The 20,622-nt window shown below is 36.5% G+C and overlaps 2 protein-coding genes and 1 non-coding gene across 7 annotated transcripts; 2 read left to right on the forward strand and 1 right to left on the reverse strand.

Annotated features, from left to right (window-relative positions):
* The first annotated feature begins 3,293 nt into the window (after window positions 1-3,293).
* On the forward strand, window positions 3,294-6,312 carry LOC108815805 (YTH domain-containing protein ECT2). 4 transcript variants are annotated; one of them, XM_018588300.2, is made up of 9 exons: window positions 3,360-3,434; window positions 3,619-3,689; window positions 4,050-4,120; window positions 4,267-4,428; window positions 4,522-4,884; window positions 4,972-5,412; window positions 5,485-5,697; window positions 5,771-5,914; window positions 6,026-6,312. In XM_018588300.2, the coding sequence occupies exons 2-9, from the start codon at window positions 3,656-3,658 to the stop codon at window positions 6,107-6,109; spliced, it is 1,512 nt and encodes a 503-aa protein (XP_018443802.2). In that variant the 5' UTR covers window positions 3,360-3,434; window positions 3,619-3,655; the 3' UTR covers window positions 6,110-6,312. The 4 variants fall into 4 exon arrangements, with proteins under 4 accessions (XP_018443803.2, XP_018443802.2, XP_056846254.1 ...); XM_018588301.2 differs by lacking the exon at window positions 3,619-3,689 and having other exon boundaries at window positions 3,294-3,434; XM_056990274.1 differs by lacking the exons at window positions 3,360-3,434; window positions 3,619-3,689 and adding an exon at window positions 3,879-3,951.
* Window positions 6,269-19,655, reverse strand: LOC108815804 (nuclear-pore anchor-like). Of its 2 annotated transcripts, none has more exons than XM_056990273.1 (44): window positions 19,205-19,655; window positions 18,980-19,126; window positions 18,675-18,902; window positions 18,482-18,574; window positions 18,330-18,395; window positions 18,124-18,213; window positions 17,952-18,029; window positions 17,485-17,588; window positions 16,942-17,062; window positions 16,762-16,854; window positions 16,449-16,497; window positions 16,230-16,333; window positions 16,088-16,156; window positions 15,764-15,904; window positions 15,558-15,662; window positions 15,373-15,486; window positions 15,200-15,278; window positions 14,636-14,679; window positions 14,349-14,525; window positions 14,123-14,257; window positions 13,961-14,059; window positions 13,839-13,880; window positions 13,695-13,748; window positions 13,435-13,614; window positions 13,022-13,069; window positions 12,857-12,904; window positions 12,432-12,515; window positions 12,283-12,357; window positions 11,983-12,167; window positions 11,790-11,892; window positions 11,385-11,501; window positions 11,148-11,240; window positions 10,774-10,932; window positions 10,641-10,694; window positions 10,396-10,509; window positions 10,133-10,210; window positions 9,597-9,746; window positions 9,458-9,529; window positions 8,905-9,102; window positions 8,629-8,803; window positions 8,450-8,526; window positions 8,227-8,355; window positions 8,009-8,122; window positions 6,269-7,887 (listed from the first exon to the last, which is right to left on the reverse strand). In XM_056990273.1, exons 1-44 carry the CDS (start codon window positions 19,517-19,519, stop codon window positions 6,460-6,462), a joined length of 6,228 nt encoding a protein of 2,075 aa, XP_056846253.1. In that variant the 5' UTR covers window positions 19,520-19,655; the 3' UTR covers window positions 6,269-6,459. The 2 variants fall into 2 exon arrangements, with proteins under 2 accessions (XP_056846253.1, XP_018443800.2); XM_018588298.2 differs by having other exon boundaries at window positions 14,636-14,685.
* A 175-nt stretch (window positions 19,656-19,830) lies between these two features.
* On the forward strand, window positions 19,831-19,902 carry TRNAK-UUU (transfer RNA lysine (anticodon UUU)). Its single transcript has one exon. It is a non-coding gene; the product is annotated as a tRNA-Lys (tRNA).
* Window positions 19,903-20,622: the final 720 nt, after the last annotated feature.

Consider the following 20,622-nt stretch of genomic DNA (forward strand, 5'->3'; position numbering starts at 1 on the left):
AAAACATTTAGCAAAAAAAAAATCATATAGATGTGAAGCAGACACGTTTAGGCCATGACAAAGCCAAAACGTGGAACCTTGTAGTTCTCTTGTGCACCATAAAACTTTGGGTTTATTGTATATTAAATAGTTTCATATAATTTTTCTTCTTGTGAGATATGATGTTGACAAATATACTTGATCCCGAAGCAATATCTACTTGGGATATAATACTAATGGAGATTGGAGAAAGTGAGAAACACACATTTTATTTTGCTGAAAAGGCATGTAAATTTTTAGTCGCAATCTAAAAAAGAAAAGTTAAAACGTATTAAGTGATCATCCTTGCAATTGTAAGTTGAACTTATAATAGAAGTGTTATCCACCTATTTTAAATGATTATATTATGAATTGGATCTGGTTTTTGATGGGAAAAGTATAAATATTGAATGAATAATTATACATATATTATACGAATGGGCCAGTTGACACCTAATGATACAAATTTTAAAAGAAATCTCAGATTTGCAATAATGGAAGCACATCAAGGTAAGAGATCTCAATCTTAACATTTTTAAAAGAGAATTCAAACAAGAACGATAGCATGGACTAAAGCTAACAATACTCTAGTTTTATGCGCCAAAAATTATATAAGAAACTAAGGACGTAAAAAAGAACTAGATCTTGACCCGTCCGACCGGACGAGTATTTATTTTATGTTTTTTTAATATTAAATGATGTATTTGTAATATTTAAATATAAATTTAGATTGGAAATTAATCTTTACAGTTATAATAAAATTAAAATTAAAATTTTAATAAAATATTCTGATATAAGTCTTAAATTTCCTAATTAAAATAATATAGAGGTGGTCATAATTTTTTCCAATTCAAAAATCTTAGCATCCCTCAAATACAAAAGACAATGAAAGTATAAATACATAAAATATATAACCATATTTGGAACTATATTTTCTATTAAAATAAATTTGTTAAAGAAAAATAATGTTGCGCTGTTTTTGTTTATTTTTAGAGTTTGACTCGTGACCGTATAAATATTTTCTTTCAGTTTAATTTTTTTTTCTGTACTAATCGTATACTATATATATTTGTAAATTAAAATGTATTACATAATTGTTAATATAACATTTTAAAACATAACAATTTTATTTATTACTTTAAAAGAATTATATTTTGTGATTTAGTCGTCTATTATATCCTAGTGTATCATATAAACAAATCTTATATTTATAACAAATTTGACATATATAGGAAGCATTATGCTAATAATATATGAAAAAAAATTATCTTATTTATATTTTATATAAATTGATTATGATGTGTGATTTTTATTTTATTATTTATTACTAATAAATATTAAAAATATTTAATATGTTAATACGAAATATATTAGGAAATATATTTTGGTTAAGATTTTATTAAGGAAATCTATTATTTAAATTAGGAAAAAACATTAAATGCTTAAATATGTTATTTAAATTAGGAAAAAACAATTATACTTAAATATAACTTCATTTAATACTTCAATGGCATGTGTAAATATAGTGAAAAATTAAGGGTTAATCTAATTTTGTACTTCTGTTTTAATAGAATAGATTTTAATGTATAGTATTTTCCACTATTTGTCACTCTTAGAAATGCCATTTGCACTTCTAAGGACATAAAACAGCTAACACAAAACTAAGTAACTACATAATACTAGTTTCCATTATTGTTTTTGGAATTTGCACTCACTGCCAACACAAAACTACATAGTTAGCTAAATACTAATTTCCACTATTTGCCACTATTAAAAAGAACAAAACTTAGGTTCATCCCTAGGGTGAACTTATGAATTCACCTCTTTCCTTATTTCAATTATATTGCCATAAATATTAATGTCACATAAATAAATAAATTATAAATTACAAAAGAAATAAACTTTAAATCATAAATTCTAAATTCGAACCCTAAACCCAAATCTTAGATCTTAAATTTTAAACCAAACCCTAAACCCTAAACCCAAACCTATACCCTAAACCTAAACTATATACCATAAATCCTAAATCTAAATTTAAATTCTAGACTCTAAACTCAAACCATAAACCCTAAATCCAAACTCTAAACCCAAACTCTTAAACCCTAAATCCTAAACCTTAAACCCAAACTGTAAACTATAAACCCAAAATTTTCAAATACCTTTGGGTTAATGATCATCAAATGAATTTTCAAATACATTTTAGGGTATAGAGTTCGGGTTTATGGTTTACAGTTTGGGTTGAAGGTTTAGGATTTAGGGTTTAGAGTTTGGGTTTAGGGTTTAGAGTTTGGGTTTAGGGTTTAGAGTTTGAGTTTAAGGTCTAGGATTTAAATTTAGATTTAGGATTTAGGGTATATAGTTTGGGTTTAGGGTATAGGTTTGGTTTTAGGGTTTATGGTTTAAAATTTAAGATCTAAGATTTGGTTTTAGGGTTCGAATTTAGAGTTTATGATTTAAATTTTATTTTATTTGTAATTTATAATTCATTTATTTATGTGACATTAATATTTATGGTAATATGATTGAAATAAGGAAAGAGGTGAATTCATAAGTTCACCTGAGGGGTGAACCTAAGTATTGTTCTATTAGAAATGCCATTTGCCCTTCTATTTGTAAACTGTACGTCTCGGTTTTTTTCTGTCTTGGTAGTTTATTAATTTTCCTATTGTTTTTGGTTTTCTACCTAATAGACTCATTGAAATATGTACATAAAAAATATAAATGGTTTAGCAAAAAAATACTAAAATAGAATAAATTAATGATATTCTCATCAATACTAAATAGAGAATATTAATAATGGAAAATGAGGCATTTTTGTGGTTCTTTCTTATGTGTGGTATTTACTAGGATTGAGACAGAGTCAAATCCATTGCTTTCAACTATGTAATATTATATTATTCTCTTTTTCCAAAATCATATTCTATGCTGTTTCTTATTATTTGGCCAACCATGAGAACTGGTCCTGGCTTTCATATTTTCACAAAATATATATATATATTTCAAATAAAATAATAGAATTAATTGTGTTAGCTACTAATGCCAAATTAAGATTCTTTCTTTTTTTATAAAATCTTTTAAAAGAAGCACTATGAAGAGAGTTGTGTAAGAATAGATTCCAGATGGAAAGTTGGCAAGAAAAGATGTTTTAATTTTGTCTGTAGCCTAATCCAACGATTACCATTCATTCATCTCACGAATCCATGACGTGGACTCTTCTTGACCATCCATCTGTACCTCTTCACAACCACCTTTTATATTTTCCAACAAAAAATAAATAAGAAAGGGAACAAATAGAAAGAAAAGAAAACTCTGTTTAATTTATCTTCTTCACCAGCCATTACCCATTATTCTCTTTCTCTATATATCTCATCATCTCTCTGTTTTTGCTCTGTTCCGTATCTGTACTTTGTTTTCAGGTAAAGTTGACAATCTTTTGATGATGTCTTCTTCGTGATGATGAGACTTTTCTTTTATTAGTTTAACTAAACCTCTGTAATGTAGATAATTCTGTCTTGGTTCTTTCTTCATTTGTGTTTTGTATTTTTTTCTTCTTTGTTTGAATTTTTTTTATTTTACCTTCTATTTTTTTTCTTTGACCAGTTTTCTTGAATCTCATCATCTAGTTTCTTCTTCGTCGATGACTTCTCATGCTCCCAAACAACCTCGTGAACGTAATGTTCCTTTTCTTTCTCACGCACACACATACACACGTGTGTAGTCCATGCTGTTCTTATTAGTCTTTATCTGAGTTCTTTGTGTATAATATATGTGCGTGTATTATGGGTTAAGTGCTCTGTTTTTTCTCTGTTTTAAAACTAAACAGTCTTATCTTCCAAAAGAAAAAAGAAAAAGTTTTTTATCGGTACGACTAAATATTCAGACAACGTTTCAAACCTGTCTTCTCACACCGTTAAGAAATTAAGAGTTACTTCTGTTTGTGTCTATTCTATGCTTATATATGTATATTGATTGGTTTCTTGGAAGATATCCGAGTCTAACCTCTTAGAGAACCGTTTGTGTATATGTTTCAGCCATTGAAGATATGGTGAAGAACCTTAAAGTTGATCATCTTGCTAAGGTCTCTGCCTCCACCACTTCCATGGTAAAACATTTTTATCTTCTTTTTTCTGAGAAAGAAAAACATTTTTGTCTTTTGTATAATCAATAATTCAAGATGATTGCCTTTTATTGTTTTTAAGATTATATATGTCTTGTGTTCTTGTTATGTTGATGTCTTGTGCTCTTTAGAAGAGCCAATCAGAGCCATATTATGAAACTCTTGAGACATATCAAGGCCTGCCTTGTCCTTATGGTGGCTACTATGGATTCTACTATCCAAGTCTTGATGGTTCGGTTGGAGAAGCAAAAGATAATGGATATTATGGTTATGGAACAGATGTTCAGTACCCGGTAAATCAAATATTTCTTGTGAATAATAAAGAAATAACCACTCTACGAATCAAGATTTCTAATTAATCATTTTTCTTGATCTTGATTTTGAAGGTTATGCAAGGGGAAAATGGATCTTTGGTCTACATGATGCCAGGGTTTCAATCTTATGATGTTAGTCCCACTTATATGCCTATAAGCCCGGCTGGTGTTTCGAGCCAGGCCCTTCACTCACCCATGTACGCAGCTCAAGGGTATTACCAGAACCAATACGGTTATGGAGATGTTTCATCTCCTACCTATCTATGGGATCCTGTTGGAGACAAGTATGTGTATGGTGTTGCTTCAAACAACCAACCTTTGAAACAGAACATATCGTCTTCTTCTTCAAGTTATAACCATAGCAACTATTACTCAAAGAGCAAGACTTCTTTCACTGGTCATGGCATGGGAGGTCAGCCTAGAACACCCCAAAAAGTAATTTATTCTTCTTCTTCTTCTCTTTCACATATATTGAGAAGATCTTGACTAATCTTTGCTTGGTTCATGTCATGGGAATTGCAGAGCAGCTATGCGCCACTCCCTCTACATAATGAAGAAAGAGGTGGACCGTTGAAGAAGAAGTATGGAGCTTTAGATCGGGATGAAACAGCGAAGTTGAAAGCGAGAAACAAAGAAAATGGTAGTAGCATGAGTGCAAACGTGCAAGAAGATGGAGAATGTGAATCTTGTTTGTTGGATGATGAAGGGAAGGGAAGAAGCAAGGGTGTAGGTTCTGTGATCAAAAGGGATCAGTATAACCTCGCTAGCTTTCAGACCAAGTATGAAGAAGCAATTTTCTTTGTGATAAAATCTTACAGCGAAGACGACGTTCACAAGAGCATCAAGTACAATGTTTGGTCTAGTACTCTCAATGGGAACAAGAAGTTGGACAGTGCGTATCAAGAAGCTCAAAAGAAGGCTGCAGAGAAAGATGGAACATGCCCGGTCTTCCTCTTCTTCTCGGTACGATATCACTAGTTCATTTCTTGCAGGCATCTCTTTGTGGTTCTCTGATGGGTTTGTATTGGACTTTAGGTGAATGCAAGTGGACAGTTCTGTGGTGTAGCTGAGATGACAGGGAGAGTGGATTATGAGAAGAGCATGGACTTTTGGCAGCAAGATAAGTGGACTGGCTATTTTCCTGTCAAGTGGCATATAATCAAAGATGTTCCAAATCCGCAACTAAGGCATGTGATACTAGAGAACAATGAGAACAAGCCTGTAACGAATAGCAGAGACACACAAGAGGTAAAATTAGTTTTTTAGTGGCTCAAGAAAGTGAATCATTGACTCATCACTGACTGTTTTCTTTATGTGATAGGTGAGGTTGCCACAAGGGAATGAGGTGTTGAACATCTTCAAGAACTATGCAGCAAAGACATCTATATTAGATGATTTCGATTTTTATGAAAACAGAGAGAGGGTTATGGTACAGAAGAAGCTGAGGTTCAATCCGGTAGTAAAGGTCCTGAGTTTCTCCTCGTTGCATCTTGCAATCATCTTCTTCTCATTCTATGTTATGTTATTCTAACTAGAATTATGGCCTCTCTTTGTCTCGTATGTTTTTTGATTACAGAAGAAAGAAGAAGACTTGGTTGCTGAGTTCGAAACAATGGAGATATCAAACACAGTCAAAGAGGGGGAAACACAGACTAACTAGAAGAAGCTGTAGTGTTTTGTGGTTTGTTTTTTTAAGGATCAACATAAACAGTCCGATTGCTTTGGATTGGTTTCATTTTATAACAAGTGTTGCTCAATTATTTGTTGTATGTTGTAATAATGTTTTTTTTTTTTGGTTTCCTGGGTGTTGTTTACGATATGTTTTGCAATTTGTAATCAATAGAATCTGGTGTTATAGCGAAATGTGAAAACCGGAAGACAAAAAAAAGTACAAAAAGACTAGACGTGAAATGTGTTTCTACGACCATAAAATTTCTCTTCAGGTTGCCTGGCTAAATCCTGTATGGCTCATCAAAGTGTGGAAAATTTGTAAAACGTACCCAAAACAGATCACGGCTGGCTCGGGGGTGGGCCACGTCCACCACCACCACCACGTGGGGTTCGGCCACCACGAGTAGGCAGTCTGCCGCCTCGAGTGTTTGCAATTCGACCACGACCTCTGAGGGTGGATGATAAAGGAGCTCGGTTGCCCGGTGAAGGAGTTCGTGTTCCACCAAGAGTGGCTACACCGGCTTGTCTTAGAGCTGCTTTCTCTTTTGCTTTATCAGCTATATTAATAGTTCTACTTGGCGAAGCTGCTCTTTTCGCTTCTTCAGTTTCTGGTGTTTCGCTCGGACTTGCAGAAGCTGGAGTAGAGGAAGTGGATGCTGAGACAGTTGTAGCGATTGTGGTCTCTGGCTTGAGATCGGTTTCTGCTACTTGTTGATTGTTATCATCGTTGGGTTTATCAGAGACTTCTTCAGCAGCTTCATCGTTCTTAACATCTTCTAGTGGTGGTTCAATGGTTGTTTCAGGTTCTTCCATTGTTGTCTCCATCCTACTAGGTGACTGCGTGGGTGTAGTAGCTACATCCCTGGCTTCTTCGAGATCGTCCAGAGTATCTAGATCGAGCTCTCCTTCCTCTTTATCAAACTCCACGTCTCCCAGAAGATCTTGATTCTCTTGTTCGGTCTGCTCCTTAAACTCTTCTTCGGTAGGGATGGTTTCTGTCTCAGCTGGATTCTCTTCTACTGGTTCATCAGCTTTCTCCTGCTCTTCAGCTTCACTTTCTTGTTGTGCTTCCGTCGTTTCCTCAGTTTTCTCCTCTGCAGTCTCGGCTTCTGTTTCTTCATTGTCATCCTCGGCGCCAGTAGTCGCATCCATGGATTCATCCACGTCTGGCTCTTTAGAGAGGGTTTCGGTAGTATCAGGTTCGGACTCGGATCCTTTTGGCTTCTTCGACGCAGGTGGTGCAGTTTCGGAACTGGTTTCCCCTTGGGTCCCTTGATGTGGCTCAGAAATCAATGAATCAGCCTGGCGTTTACGGACATGTGTCTGAACAGGTGGTGCCATTGTGGCTACTTGGCTCTCTGTTAAAACATGGGAGGAAGGCTGTTTTCCTTCATCACCAGCTCCCTCAGCTTCTGGCATCTCAACATCAGCTTGAGGAGGTTCCTCTGGTTTAATAAATTGAGGACGTTTAATCCTCCTAACCGGTCTGCGGAGCTCGGCGCTTGGTTTCAGCGAAACCAATCTCTTCTCCTTGGTTGGCTGTTGGGTAGTTGCCACCGGAGCTTTTGAAGGAGAGGCTTTGACAGTGGCTGAAGGCTCAACTGTAGCAGGGGAAGCTTCAGTCACCGTACCAGTAGATTTTGTGCTATCTTGAGAATTGAGGACAATAGTACGAGCCATGCGTTCAAAATAGTCTACAGCTGACACGTACGCAGCGGCTTGGTCATTCAATACGCTTCCAGAGAGAGCCTGAACAGCTGAAGTACCCTTTTGAAAAAGAAAAAAAAGTTTAGAACATAGGAAATGTATGGATGCATGCATAATATGTTACTTGCAGATATACGAAGAAAATATGTAAATTAATCATATTGAACATTCAAGAGATTACCTCGGGAAGATTTCCATCAGCTTGCTTCAATTTGTCCAATTCTTCAGAGAGTTGAGCCAATGCCGTCTGATACCTCTCGAGTTTAACAAGCTCTTCATCTACTTTTGCTTTCTCCTGAGGAACAGATAGGAGCTATAAGGTACTGGGTGATAATTTTCAAAGTGCCAACAAGACGTGAGTGACAGGAGACACGCAAGTGAGGCTGGAGAGAACCGAACCTGTTTAATTTTGGCCAATGAGTCTCCGAATACTTTCTCAACAGACTTGCGTTCTGTTTTCTCTTTAGTTAATTCGTCATCTTTCTTCTTAAGGTCATCTTTCAGTGAACGATGAAACTTATCCAATATCTGCAGCACAAGTTCATGTGTTTAAGAACACACATAGACACATGAAGCTGCAATCAGGGAGCAACAAACTAAATACGATTTTATCTAATAATACCTGGATCTTTTGTTCTTTTTCATCTCTCTCCTTAACGGCCTGCTCCACCGTAGCATCAGCTGTCGTTCTCTTTCCAGCTTTTGGCAGAGCAATAGAAAACATGAGCAAATACCAATAGAAACTTGCCCCACAAATTATGCTTTGAAAATGGTACTAGTAAAACAATAATTAATAATTACCCTCTTTGGCTTCCTCTAACTGTTTAGAGAGTGACTGGTTTTCTCTGTTTAAGTCGTCCTTTTCTTTATCGAGCTTCCTCTTAATGTTAGAAAAAGATTTTCTGAACCTTTCAGAATCTCCTTTCAACTTAGAGATCTCTGCTTTCAGATTCTCTATCTCTGACTGCATAGCCACCTGACAAAAAAAACAGAGATAGGAAACCGATCTAAATGGGGGTAGTTCTTATTCTACATGTAACAGCCAAATTTCCCTCGAGAGATCGTTATTATTTCTACCTGTGCTTGCTGGGCAGCGTCTAACCTCTTCTCCCTCTCACTCATTTCTGTTTTGCATTTTGTTAGATCCTTCTCCCTCTCTCTCAGTTCGTTTTTGCAGTTTGTTAGATCCTTCTCTAGTAGGGATATCTTACTCTCCTTCTCTAACACAAGCTTCTTGATTTCCTCAATATGAGCATCTTTCCCTTTCAGTTTCTCCTAAAAGTCATATAAACACAGTTTAGCATCAGCGCCTCGGGACACTAACAACAGATAGTTAGTTCATCAAAAATATTTCACCAGTTAAAAAGACACTTATCATACACTAGAATCCTATAGGCGGTTGATAATCAAAATGCCATTGTGTAAATAAGCGTCGAAGGTGAGAAAGAAAACGAGACGGAAGCCGCCTAGACAGTGTCATTGATACAGTATTATTTCATAATTGACATTGAAACTTATTGCAAAGCAACAAATCTAGTCCACTTATAGGGATATCCACACGTGCGCACCTAAGAAAAATCATGAATACTGCAGAAATTTCGATAATGGCACATTTTCTTTAAAGGCATACCTCGAATTGCCGCACTTCATCTTTGAGGCGATTGTAGTCAGCAACATCAATGTTTTTATACGTCTCTCGCAACTTCCCAAAATGAAAAACAATTGTAAGTATAGGCAAATAAATATATAGCGAGAGAAAAATGGCTTACCTCATCAACCCTCCTTTTTTGAAGATCTATCTCCTTCCTTAGCCTTTCCGTTTCTTTCATACACAAGTCTAACTCGGTCTGCTTTTGCTTCAATAGATTTTCTGAGTTTTCGAAATCCATCCTAGCCTTTTGAGATACTTCACGCAATCTCTGAAGTTTCAAACAAGTATCGTCAGCTCTCTCTAAGACAGTTAACAGGATCAGGTGCTGTAAGGGAGTTTAACTGACGCAGTCGGAAATCACAAAGGTTAGCAAACACTAACCCTTAGATCAAAATCAAGCTCTCAAACAAGAACTGGAATCCACCAGAAAAGATAAAAGCTTGAAACTTCTATTGATAAGAAAATAAGAATGTCTAAAACAGAATACCTAATACCTTCTTATATAGAGAGAGCCTAAAACATAAAAAGGAAAACACTAAATAAAAGGAAAACTCCTCGAAAACGATAGATTAGATTCCATAAGACTAGGGTTCTCCTACATCATTAACACAACGATATAAAGCAGAAGTTTTTCCTTAAAGTTCCACTACGTACCTGGCACTCCTCAAAATTGTGTTTGTTTTCCTCCCTGAGTTGTATGTTGCTTTCGCGGAGCAAGTTCATCTCATTAACCTGCACGAAGAACTTTGAAGTCAGCTAAAGTAAATTGTTTCAGTCCAACCTTGGCTACGGAATCCAAAAGACAAACTCCAAGCAGGAGTATTGAATATGTCAGGACAGCAGAACGTAATGAATTATGGAACTGAAGTAGCAAGATCATAGTATTTGCTATTGGTTACTGAACCAGGCAACTTTACCTGAAGCTGAAGAGATTTGATTTCATCCTCAGTCAATAATGTGGCTCTTGTACTGGCACGCTCAGCATTAAGTGAACCCCGGGCAGAGTCTGCCATCTTCACGGCACTCTCAAGCTAGACAATAACATGTTGTAAGAAAATCCAGAATGCAGCCATAACTTTAATATAATATGGATGTGTGCGTGTATTGAGACAGGGTGTTGCTTGAAAAGAAATGTGATAGCAAACTTAGGACAGCGACTTACTTGCGATTGCAACCGCAATTTTTCCTGTTTCATAAGTGATATCTCTGTTTCTGCCTGTCAAAAATGCTCAAAACTTAGACAACCACACAATACGCACACGAGGCAGAAAGAAAAGAAAAGGAACTTCTCTTACTATTTCCTTTGTTCTGCGCAAATAATTAACTACAGTTTGCAAACCAGAATCTCCGAGTTGATCTGAGCCAGTGCTTTCAGATGATATTTTTCCAGAACGGCTATCTTTCTCAGCCGAGTGAAGATGCATAGCCTCAAGTCGGCTATGCAGTATTTTGTTCTGATGGAGAGAGCAATTAATATGAGTGGAATATTCATAATGGTAACACGAATTAAAACTCAACACAATCCTCATCATATATGATAGGAATAGAACACACTAACTAACTAACATCAAACAGATAATCGACGAGAGGTGCCATATTCGTATTGCTTGTCATATGCATGGAAAGCAATAAGATTGCCAAAAGGTAGAGATCAGAGAGCAGTGGTTACCTGTTCGTTGAGTTCATGATACTTCTTCTCCGCTAGATTCTTTTGCTGCTCTAGCATATATTTCTCTTCACTCCACTTGGAGGTAAGCTCGGACTGAAAAAAAAACATACAGAAAATTGAATTGCGTCAAGAACTAGAACTTAAGTTTATGTTTTTCAACAGTTACTGAATCTGAGCAGCAATAACTGTGGAAAATTTAAAAATAGAGTAGTGAAGTTTTAAATGAGTAGAAGTTACAATTTCCGTTCCCCTTGCATCAGCCAATTTACGTAGTTCAGATGCCTCCTCTTGAAGGGAAGCCAAAGCCTGTGATGTTTTCGTCAGCTCTTGAATGGTTTCAGACTGCAAAATAACCTGCGTTTCAAAAAGTAGAGAAGCAAAAAAAAAAAGGTAGTTAAGATGTTTGCGGAATAGAGAACAGAACAAAATACTGCATGTACCTAACAGGCATTTCATGAAAATATCTAGTGTTATAAGACAGGCGCAATAAAATAAAGTTTCAGAAGACCATTGTTTCGTGAAGTGGGGCAACAGGATGAGTACCGAATGACCACAGTTTCTTATCCAATAAAAATCAACGTTATAGCCTAGCCAGCAACGTGAATATGCATGATGACCAATATAATAGAGAGCATCACAAACCTGTCTTTCATAATTTCTCTGAGCAACACGCCATTTTTCATGTTCTTTCTCGAGGTCATTTTTCAAAGTGGACATTTGGATATTAACTGCTTCGATTTGGGAACTGCAATCAAGTTTATGATGTAAATTCAAAGACCAACAAGTATATACGTCTGTGTCGAAAGATACATTTAACTCATAATAGAATATTTACCTTTTAATTAAGCTTTCTTCTCTCAGACTTGCAATTTCAGCTGATGCTGATACAAGAGCATCTTCTTTTCCTGCAGCAGCATTGGCTATTTGCTCAGATTTTTGTATACAGTCGTTTTCAAGTTCTGACACCCTTTCTCTAAGAGAAACAAGCTCTTCTTCCAACGATTTATGTGTCTTTTCAGCCTATAAATAGACATCAGATGTTTTAAAATTAAAGCCAATAACAGATCTAGTTATATCACAAAGGAAATAGCTGAATAGCCAGACGAGATCATTGTTTCCCGACAATCACCAATACCTCAATTCTGAAGTTCTCATGGGCAGATTCCATCTGCTTTAAAGCTGTTTCATTCACCTGAGCTATACTCTTGTACTACAAGATGGTCCAGAAAGTCAGTTCCTAGTGGTGATAAAAACCAAAACAAGCAAAGCCAATTCAACAATTACCTGAAGCATGTGGCTTTTGCTAGATTCTACTTCTCCCCTCAACTTCTCCATTTCGTCTTTAGCAGTATGAAGGCCTACGGAGATCTAGAGTAAATAACAACCACATCAACAGAAGTTTGACAGCCTTACAACCACCAAACATTCGAATGCTATAAGGCAACAAGTAAAAGGTAAACTCAACACAATTGCTCAAGCGAAAGTCTCAAATCTGCATGACATAATTCAACTAGCTGGGTAATGCAGATCCTAACTCCTGCCTGAGACACATCTATGGCTTCAAGAAATTTTTCCGTTCCCGTTTGTACTTGAAAATACTAAACATCGCAGCAGTCTTTACAAAAGATTGCAACCAAAAAATCTGAACAATACTGTAATTACGGAATTTAAATCCTCATAAAAAAATATTGCTGAAGGACTTCACTGACCTCATTATCAGAAAGAGAGACGACTGCACCACTGTCCATATCACGAACCTAAGAGTTTGAAAACGAAATTCATCACACGTACAAATCAGTAATTGCAAATTCCATACAGGAATCTGCCGTTTGAAGTAACCCCACAAGTCAATTATCAGAAAATCAAAACATTACCTTAGGATCTGAAGATCTTATCTTCTTCTCCAAATCAGAAAGTCTAGCCTAATTTTACACATGTAAAGAAGTAATCAACGACAACAGTCAGCCAAAAATGATCTGCCAATACACGTATGGATGCCTGACAGATAAGAAATTTTAGTGGATTGACAATGTAGTAACCTTGTGGATATTAGACATATCTAGAAATAGTAAAACCCGTTTGCACAAACCAAATCACATGCAAAGACTCACTTCATAAAAGTAGCCACCAGGAATAGACGACCTAGAAAAGCTAGTGTATGCAACCTAGGAGCCAGCCATTGTAAACGCTGACGGATGTTATATGCAATACCTCGATGCAGTATGGGATTGGTTCATGTGTTCATGAGACGAGTTATTATAAACGTAAAATAGACTTCAAATAGTACCTCAGCCACAGAAGCCCTGGATTCTGCTTCCGAGACATCCTTCAAGGCATTAGCCAATTCTTTCCCCATTTCTTCGACCTGCCTAACAGCATTGTTCAAAGTTTGATTGCGGTCCGAAGTGCTATTCCGCGCATTGCTCCTTTCTTCTTGCAATTCTCTTTTAGCTTCAGCCCATTCTTTCTGAGGAAATAGAATCCAAAATTCTATATAAGAAATCTAAGGAATGCGCCAACAAACGAATTATTAAATATGATATAGACCTCAAGTTGCTTGATATGCTCCTCTTGTTTCCTTCTCTCGACAGCTCTTGCTTCCTGAGATATTTGGTAAGGATGTCAAATTTTAAATCATTATTATCTCCCCGTAAAGAATTAGTAAACTAAAATCAAAGGTGGTTTTGTTACCTCACGAACTTCCTCTGTACTCTGGATAGTATCCAAGGTAGCCTGCAGAACATCATGTTAGCAAAAAGAAAAAATTTATGCACAACTTAGTACAGAATTTTCACTACTCTCATGTTTCCAACCTGAAGACGATAAACTCTCTGAGATAAAACACAAACTTCGTCAGAGGCTCTTTTCTCAGCATTTGATAAAACCTCTTTTTCTTGTTTTAGCACCGATACCTATAACACAGATGACTGTTAGTATGAAAGCACAGAATATCATAAAGTGTGATTGATTACTACCTCCATAGATAATTTTCTAGAAATCCCTTCCGCTGCATGCAGAGACTCAGAACTCTCACGTAACTTCCGTTGGTGGTCGATGATCAGCTGCGAGAACTCTATGTTTCTTGCCAGAACACTGTTCATTTCTTCCCTCTGATATAAAGACATAGGAGATAACAAAAATTTGAAAAGGCACAATTCAAACAAACAGTTGGTGATAATTGTGACAAAGATGAAAAATCACCTTGCGTTCAGATTCTTTCATGATGCCTTCTAGTTTTTCCCTAGCAAAATTTGCCTCCATGGACAACTTATCACGCTCAGACCTAATCGCAATTATCTCACTCCTAGCCTTCGCTAAATCTTCTTCCAGACTTCGAATGCGTTCAAAAGTTTTTTCTTGGGCTCTCTTAGTAGCTTCCTGGAGCAAGCAATCAAGACAACAAATGAGTCTCAAACAACTACATTGATGCAAAAAAACGAGAGATGAAGAAGAAAGAAGAGTTAGAAAGATTTAGCGATCTGTCACACCTGTGAATCCTCAAGCAGATGTAAGAAGTTCTTCCTTCCTGGCACTACAGCTAACAAAATACATCTCAGTCAAGCCATTGTAAGGCTAAATACTACTGAACTATGTATTCAAATTTATGAGAATAGCAAGCAACAGCCTGTGAACTTCTTTACTTTCCAGGAAATAATATGAGATTTCAGGAAAGCTAATTATGCTTAACAGCCATAGTTCAATTGAAATTCTTATTTTGAAAATACAGCAACGATTTTCGCTAGTGATAATTACGACATATGAAACTAGGGAAAGCATAACGAGCTAACTAAATCCAGATCTTACTCAACCTTAAAAACTTGGTTTGGTAGTTATTCAAATCAAGATGCCTCGTAACCTAAATTTTTATTTAAAAAAACAAGAAAAGATAAAGAGCAAACTTTTTTGTTTGAATTTGGGAATTGTACCAACCACATCAATATTTCTTGCTTCCCTACTCAATCATTTGGACTGGTAAGGATTATAATTCAAAGATAAAAATGAAATCATTTACTTAAACTTAGCCAATGATAGTCATTATAGAGAGCTCGAACCTGGAGGAGAAACTGAAAAATGAGAATTAGATGAATGGAGTTTCTGTTCCTCTTCATATAGTCGTTTATACATTGCAACCTGAAAAGAACAATGTACAAGATAAATCATTGAAATGAAATCCAAGATCATCTAAGCAAGTGTTGCAAAGCAACTGAAGGGTGGAAAGACTTACAGATGCGTGCAGTGATTCAATCATTTTACCCTGTTCTTCAGCTCTTTCTAGCACGATGGCTACTTTTGAAGAAGCTTCATCAGTCTTTTTCTTCAGGTCTATCTCATACTTCTCCTGAGATTCGAAAAGCTCACTTAAAACCTTAGTTCTAACGAATCAAAAATTGGAAAAAAAAAACGTCATACCTTCAGCTCCATTTCCCTACTTTCAATCTGCTCTGAGAGACTACGAACAAGATTCCTGAGCTTAACATTCTGCTCAACTAGTCCATTTATATCTTTAAACTTCAACTGAAATTCATCCAAACAAGAGGACAAGCATTAGTCTGACAAATTATTTCACGAGTAAAATCTAACACAAAACATGACTCCATGAAAAGAAACAAACTTACAAGATGCTCTGAAATGATTTTATCAGCTTCAGATTCCAGATCCATCTCGACATCAGAAAGCTGGGTATCATCTTCTTCCTCATCCCTAGCAGCTCCACAGCGAAGTTGGACATCACGACACTCCTTCAGTAGTATCGTTACCTAAATCATGTATACAGACACAAAGTACCAGTTGATTAGGCAACCAGCTAGGCATATATCTTTGAGCTAAAAGTTGACATATTAACATTGTAAATCATCGTAAGTCAATGAATTTAAGACCACAACAAACATTCAGATAAAATCATAGCCTGGTGAACAAAGAAGAATAGATTGACCAATTACCTGCTTCTGTAGGTCAGATATATCTTTCTGATATAGAATACTTTCACGTTCCCGCCTCCTCAATTCAGCCTATCAATAAAATAAATGTATAAGAACGGCACAGATATGCATCTTAAACCGCAACTATGATAATACCAAGTACCTTTAGCTCCATGATGATCTTCTCCATATATGATTGTTCAGAGACAGAATCCTGAAGTTTTTGACTGACGAGAGAGTAAGCTTCAACCAAACGCTCATGCTCGCCTGGAAACAGAAAACAGATTGCCCCACATATAGGTTTAAGCATGATGTCTCGAATAAGACAAAAAAAAACTGCACGAATGAATGAAATAATTGGGAGCACAGAATTGAATCATACCTCTTTCCTCTTGGAAGAACCCCGCTTTCTCTTCTAATTCGGATAAAACCTAAAAAGCAGAATCCAAGGCCAACATTTTAGTAAAAATTTCAAATCCTGACACGCTGCTATAACGAGAAGGAAACCTAAAAAATTTCCATCAGGTTTCGACCCAACAAGCCCAAGAGTCTTGCATAAGTTAACAGGAATATAAAAGAAAAGTGAACTAGTTGGAAAATTAGAAGCGAAACAAAGACCAAAACAAGAAAAAGGAAAGAAAACAAAATAGATAAGACCAACATCTAAACTTGAACCTCAAAAGGTTAGTTCATACCCGTTGTAGTATCAACTCCGCTTCCTTTCGACCTAACTGCTCATGTCTCATAGCATCAACAGCCTCTTGATACTTCTCATAAATTTTGGTCAGCTACAAAAACAAGAAAAACGATATATACACCACTAATAGAGTTGAGAAATTGATGAACTGGACTAGTACAGTAAGACTGAAACTCACACTCCATCCGTCACGTAGGAGTGATGCTGCCAGTGCCGTTCCTGACACACCAGCAGGAACCTTGGAAATTATTTCATGGCTTTCCTCTATCATGTTGCTGGTCCCAGAAACGTCAACCCCTCTGGAATAAAGGATTTTCAAAAGATACATGTAAGGATCGTATCGTTCCATGAGCACAACGGCAATCAAAACCCATACTTCACAACGACTATAAGCTAATTCATGAATTAAACACTCTAAATTCGCTACTGTAAACTTTCTAGAAACAGCGTGGAAGTCATATAACTTGTGACCCTATATTGTGGCCAAAAGACAGACATGTTGGTAGGAAAGGATCACGGGTGGAAACTATAAAATCTGTATTTGAAGTGCATCTCTTAAAGCAACCAACATTACTAATACATAATTGTACTTGTTTTTAACTCAATTTGATAAAGCATATATAGCAAACAAGTAACCTTAAAAAGCAATTATACCCAGTTTTTGCGTGGCTGTACAAAGGCCTGACAAAATGAACATTTCTTGTTCGCAGAAGAGTCATACCTTGTGAAACTGCTGAAAGGTACAAGCGTTAGTTCATCTGTTTTCCGAGTTTTCTCAATTTCTGCTTCATACTTCTCAAGTTTTTGTTTAATGTCTTCGTTCTCCTGAAGTTGAAGACAACAAAAAGTAACCATCTGTTCCACAAATAAATTAAAAAATTGCACCGAAAGAAGAACTCGTATATCCAAAAGGTAAACCAAGAAACCACTTCCCAGTTATCAAAAACTGACGAAGGAACTTCTCAAAAAAAACATACTGAAATCATAAGATTATAGGTAATAATGCTCCTCATAAAGACATGACGAACTAATTTATTTTAGAAAACAATCAAAGTATATTTAAGGTAGCAATCTGATTATAAATTTGAATGGTGCAATTTTTCGCACATGCAACACCCTCAGTACAAGTTGCCAGTACAATAAATAATTGATAACTGATAAAGCAGTAGAAGTCAGGGATCTTATTACCTTCTCCAACTTCTGGTTCGTAGACATTTCTTTCTCAAGTCTATCTTTATACCCACTCTCGACTTGGCTCAAGCGTGCCTGATTAGTCATAATGTGAACTCAACAGGCGAACATACAGATACAAGAAGACAAGATACGATCAGTTTCCTCTGAATTGTGACATCAAGCTTACCTCTAAGGCCTTAATGACACCCTCAAGTTCCCCAGCCTTTCTAGACCATTCCTCCGAACTTTCCTTGTACAGCTCAACAAGCTTGTTTGCCTATGCCAGCAGCCAAGTAATGGATTAGATTGGACTAAACAACAACTAGGGAGATCTTTCTTCTGAAATGTGAAATGCCTCAACAAAATCCGTAACATATGTCTTTGAAAACTCACAGTGAGAAGCTCAGCACTGTATTGCTCTTCAGTCGTCGTTGCTGCATCTTTACACGAGCTGAGTTCCTTTTAAAATGAAGAAAAACAAGAAAATATAAGATACAATGAAGAGAATTGCTACAAAGAGGACAAGTGCTTTATGACATGCATACCTCTTGTAATGAAGTAATCTTCGTTTCGAGCTCTCTCAATCTTTCCTTATGCCAATTCAACGAACTAGAGCACTCATTATAATTCTTCTCAACCTGACAGAGTAAGACACGACATTCAAAGTAACTAACAACTGTATTTCAGAAAAGAAAAGAACAGAAGCATTTAGAATAAGCTCCTAAAAATTAATCTTACGTCCACAAGCTTCGCTGACATTTCCGCCTCGAGATCAGAATGCCTCCTACGGAGTTCAGCATAGCTATCAACTTTAGCTGTTAACTCCTCATCAAGCCATTTCGTATGTCTCTCCATGAGCTCTTTCTCCTGAGACAAACGAAAGCACATAGCTTGCGATCGTGCTAATTCAGCTCCTGCTTCAGCAAATCTAGACTCCTTCTCCGAGCTAGCGTCAGTCAGCTTAACCTGATAAAAACATAAGAAGAAATTAATTCATGTCTCCCCATTATTAGCAACAAGTTACGAAAGCAACCAGAACTCACAATCTTCTCCAAATAGCTCTTGATATTCGAATTCTTCTCGCTAATCTCAGAATCTCTCTGCTCCAGCAACTCCATCAGTTGCCTTTTGGACTTATGCAGCTCCGACATCTCCGTCGTCACCCTCTCCAACTCTCCATCCTTCTCAATCTGCAATCAAAACAAAGTATCATTCTCCGTCAAATCCCAATAACACACACTCGAAAGCTTAAAAGCGCGAGAACGCACCGATTGCAAATGAAGCTGGTGCTTCTGCGCCTGAGACTGCGCGAGCTCAGCCAATCGATCGTCGAGATCAGACTGAAGCTTCGCGTTATGAGATTCAAGCGACGCGAAATCCCGAGAGAGCGAGAGGTACTTCTGCTCGAGGAGCGAGCACGTCTGCTCCGCCGTGATGGAAGCAGCATCGGCCTTGGCACGTACACTGTCCAAATCTGCGTACAGCTTTCGGATGTACTCGTCGGCTCTCTCTGCAACCACAACCACCGACGCGGCGTCGTTTGAGAGCCGCGCGAGATCATCGTCTGGCATAAACAAGGGCATCTCTGCGTGCCCTAGAGTTTGATCTCTCCGGTAACTTTGAACGATCCTTTTCTTTTTTAATCTACGGCAACTTTAGGAGAGAAACCCAACGGAGGAGATGAGAGATCGTTTCGGGAAGGCGAAGAACGATGCAATGTTCGAGAAAACCTCAGGCGTGTTTATATGTCGCGTTAAATAAACGGCGTCGCTTGCTAATTGGGCCAACTTTGATCCACCGTTGTTGTCAAAATCTGGGCCTTTGTTGGGCTCAAACGATGCCTAGTTACGATTTATTTACTATTTATAACGTATTACGGAAGAATGATCAGTAAGCCGACTTAGCTCAGTGGTAGAGCGCGTGACTTTTAATCACGTGGTCGTGGGTTCGATCCCCACAGTCGGCGTAGCTGAATTTATAATTTTTAAATAGTCCCACACAGGATCCAACCAACCAGAAATTAAAGTTCAGTGCATTTTTTCATTTCCTTACCTTACCAACCAAAAAAGCCTACTGAATTCTTTTTTTTTTTTGAACCACGCAACTGAATTCTTTTTTTTTTGAACCACGCAACTGAATTTACCATGTAAATAATTTAATGTTAACTTTTAACAAATAAAACTCGCAATATGAATAGGGAAACACAAAGTCCAATAACACAACACCCAATAATGTTTAATGTTGATGCTATACTTTAACGACAACTAGATACGAACTCGCACTATGTGCGGATATTTTTTTCTTAAATCCTTGTGAAAATTTTAAATCTATATTATACGATTATCAAATTTGTGGTCTATATTTTGAAGAATAAATTTATTTGGATATAATGTATTTCCTTCACATATATAGTATTGGTGTGTGTTTTAATAGTATAAACAGATTGTATATGGTGTTCATTTTAAATGTATAATGTTCATATATAATAGTTTAGTAGTTTAATTTGACTATTGATTGTAATATCTATCCTATTAGTTTATACAACTAAGAAGTAAATATTTCTAAATGCATATTTTGAATTTATTTATTTGTATATATGGAAGTTAAATTAAATTGGATCTACATAGTAGAGAAAAAATATTTTGAGATACTGTTAAAAACAACTAAAAATATTTTTAAAAGAGAA

The sequence above is a fragment of the Raphanus sativus genome, chromosome 7 (genome assembly GCF_000801105.2).
Source record: "Raphanus sativus cultivar WK10039 chromosome 7, ASM80110v3, whole genome shotgun sequence".
NCBI classification, from domain to species: Eukaryota; Viridiplantae; Streptophyta; class Magnoliopsida; order Brassicales; family Brassicaceae; genus Raphanus; species Raphanus sativus.